This window comes from Scylla paramamosain, chromosome 15, assembly GCF_035594125.1.
Source record: "Scylla paramamosain isolate STU-SP2022 chromosome 15, ASM3559412v1, whole genome shotgun sequence".
NCBI classification, from domain to species: domain Eukaryota; kingdom Metazoa; phylum Arthropoda; class Malacostraca; order Decapoda; family Portunidae; genus Scylla; species Scylla paramamosain.
The window spans coordinates 22521012-22523511 of record NC_087165.1 but is presented as its reverse complement, the minus strand read 5'-3'; the positions used below and the strand labels follow the sequence as shown (position 1 = coordinate 22523511).

At 42.2% G+C, this 2500-nt stretch overlaps 1 protein-coding gene across 3 annotated transcripts in view; it reads right to left on the bottom strand.

Annotated features, from left to right (window-relative positions):
- Positions 1–2500, bottom strand: part of LOC135107681 (glycine receptor subunit alpha-2-like) — a 74345-nt gene that overhangs the window by 44208 nt on the left and 27637 nt on the right. For all 3 annotated transcript variants that reach the window (XR_010271890.1, XR_010271891.1, XM_064017812.1), the window contains one exon: positions 2047–2500. This exon is cut by the window's right edge and continues 330 nt beyond it. Coding sequence is in view for 1 of the 3 variants with exons in the window: in XM_064017812.1 (XP_063873882.1) it covers positions 2047–2107 (61 nt within the window). In the remaining 2 variants the exon portion in view is untranslated. The remainder of the gene's footprint in view (positions 1–2046) is intronic.

The window sequence follows — 2500 nt, the reverse complement described above, 5'->3', positions numbered from 1 at the left end:
ATGTACATCCGTCATTAACAGGCTTTAGTGTAAGTTATTAGGGTTTTCAAAGGTGGCCTCGTGATTCCGTTGATAGTTGGAGAAGGAGTGCACATTTTTTCACAGTCTATATTGGAAAGTATTATCAATTTCAAGTATTTCTATGATTCTAGTGGAATGTATATTTTCAACAAAGCCCAGTGGAAGTTACTAGGATTTTCAAGGGAGTTTTATCATGATTGAAGTGGTATTTCAACAAGGGTGGCTTATCATTAGTGAAGAAAACACCCACGAGAACCTGGCTAATCATCTCTGTGACCTTGAAAATCCCAAATTGTTTAGGAATACGGGTACAGCTAATTAATTAACCTGCCTCACCTCTCCGCTCATCCCTGGAATTTATTAGTAAAGTGTGACGGAAGTGTTAGATATGAGAGAGAGAGAGAGAGAGAGAGAGAGAGAGAGAGAGAGAGAGAGAGAGAGAGAGAGAGACGAAGAGAGAGAGAGAGAGAGAGAGAGACAGAGAGAGAGAGAGAGAGAGAGAATTAGGTACATGTTAAAAATCATATAAACAAAAAAAGAATGAAAATAAAAAAAATTTTTAAAAACAAACACACACGAAAAAAAAAAACTAAGCAATTTTCCGTTCTCGGTAAAAGAATAACACAAAAAAAGAGAGAGAAAAAGAGAAGAAATAGATAAAAAAAAGAGAAGATGAGAAAGAAATGAAATAAAAACAATATATGAAAAAGCTTTTAGGAAAGAACAATGCAATGGCTTGAGATGAGCCACTTCTCCTCCTGGCCGCCTCTCACTGAACAAAGAAGAAACGCAAAGCGGCAAACAAAAGAAGGACGCCAGGAAATTACGCGTCGCCTCTTCAACACAGTTCCCTGAAGAAGAATGAAACGGCACCTTTAAAAAAAAAAAGAAAAGAAAAGAAAAAAAAAGACACAATTTGTCGCCAGTGTGAGGGCAGACAGGTGTTTGGGAGGGCGCGGGAGAGACTGAACAGGTGATGAGTGAGGAGTGAGTGAGGAGGGACAGTCAGGTGAGAGGAAGATCCGCACGAAAGCAGGTGTTTGGGGAAGGCGAGGCAGGTGTTAATGACAGGTAAGAAGGGGGAAGCTATGAGTGACAGGTTTATACAAGCAGAAAAAAAGCGAGCCAGGTAAAGAGAGAGAGATAAAGAGAATCAGAGAGACAGGTAAAGAGAGATAAAAAGGAGGCAGGTAACGAGACATAAATAAAGAGACAGGCAAAGCAAACCAAGTAAAGAGAGAGATTAAGAGAGACAGGTAAAGAGAGACAGGTAAAGAGAGAGACAGGTAAAGAGAGAGACAGGTAAAAAGAGACACGAAAAGAGAGAGAGGGTGAAAAGAGATAGGTAAAGAGAGGCAGGTAAAGAAAGACAGGTAAAGAGAGCCAGGTAAAGAGAGCCAGGTAAGAAGCGACAGGCAAAGAAGAAGAAGAAGAAGAAGAAGAAGAAGAAGAAGAAGAAGAAGATAAAAAAACAAAAACAACAACAAAAACAACAACAACAACAACAACAACAACAGCAACAACAACAGCACGAGGAAGAGAATAACAAGATGAACAAAAGGAAAAACAGAAGGAACAACAAGGATAACAAGAGCAGGCAAAACAGGGAGACACAGACAAGTGAGGTATAATCAATATTAAGGCCAAACCAAATACTATTCATTGAGCTTCGGTGGACTTTACTTTTAAGGTAAATTAGGTCAGAAATTATGACAGGTAATTTAGGAAAAGTGCCGAAGTGAGAAATGGCAGGTGTTAAGATAAATTAGGTAAGATATTAAAGGGAAATTATACCACAGGTGTGAAGGCCAGCAAGAAAGGACAGGTGTTTGGATAAGTAAGGCAGACAGGTGTGAAGGAAAGTGAGGACGTGAGGATGAAAATGGACAGGTGTTTGGCTAAGTGAAGAGGAGAGGAGCCACAGGTCAAGTAGATTATGGAAGGCGGACAATGCTTGGCTAAGGCTGAGAGGACGTGTTTGAGAGCACACACACACATACAAACACACACACAGAGGACACTCACCCAGGGGTCTGAGGAGCAACAGCAACAGAAGAAGGCACGGAGGGAGCACCACCCGATCCATCTTCGGGACGTTGAGTGTCGTCACCTCATGAGTGGTGGGGGGGCCGGCGGCAGCAACACAAGGACGACGAGGACGAGGATTATAGGAACAGCCGCTGCAGGGACCAGGCCACGGCACGGTCACCCAGCATGGAGAGACAGTGGAGGGACAGTAACACTATGGGCCGTATTCTGAAACTCTGCTTTCCCCACCACGACTATATTCAAAGGCCACAGAAATGATCAACCGGGATTCTCAAGAGTGCTTCTGCTGTTAGTAATGTAGAAATCTTGTCAATCTGTCACTAGAACCACAAAAACACCTTTCAAAATCCGTGTAACTTCAACTAGTGCCTTTTGAAAGTAGTGGAGGTGTGGCCAGAGGTGCTTCAGAATATGGTCTATACTACAGCGT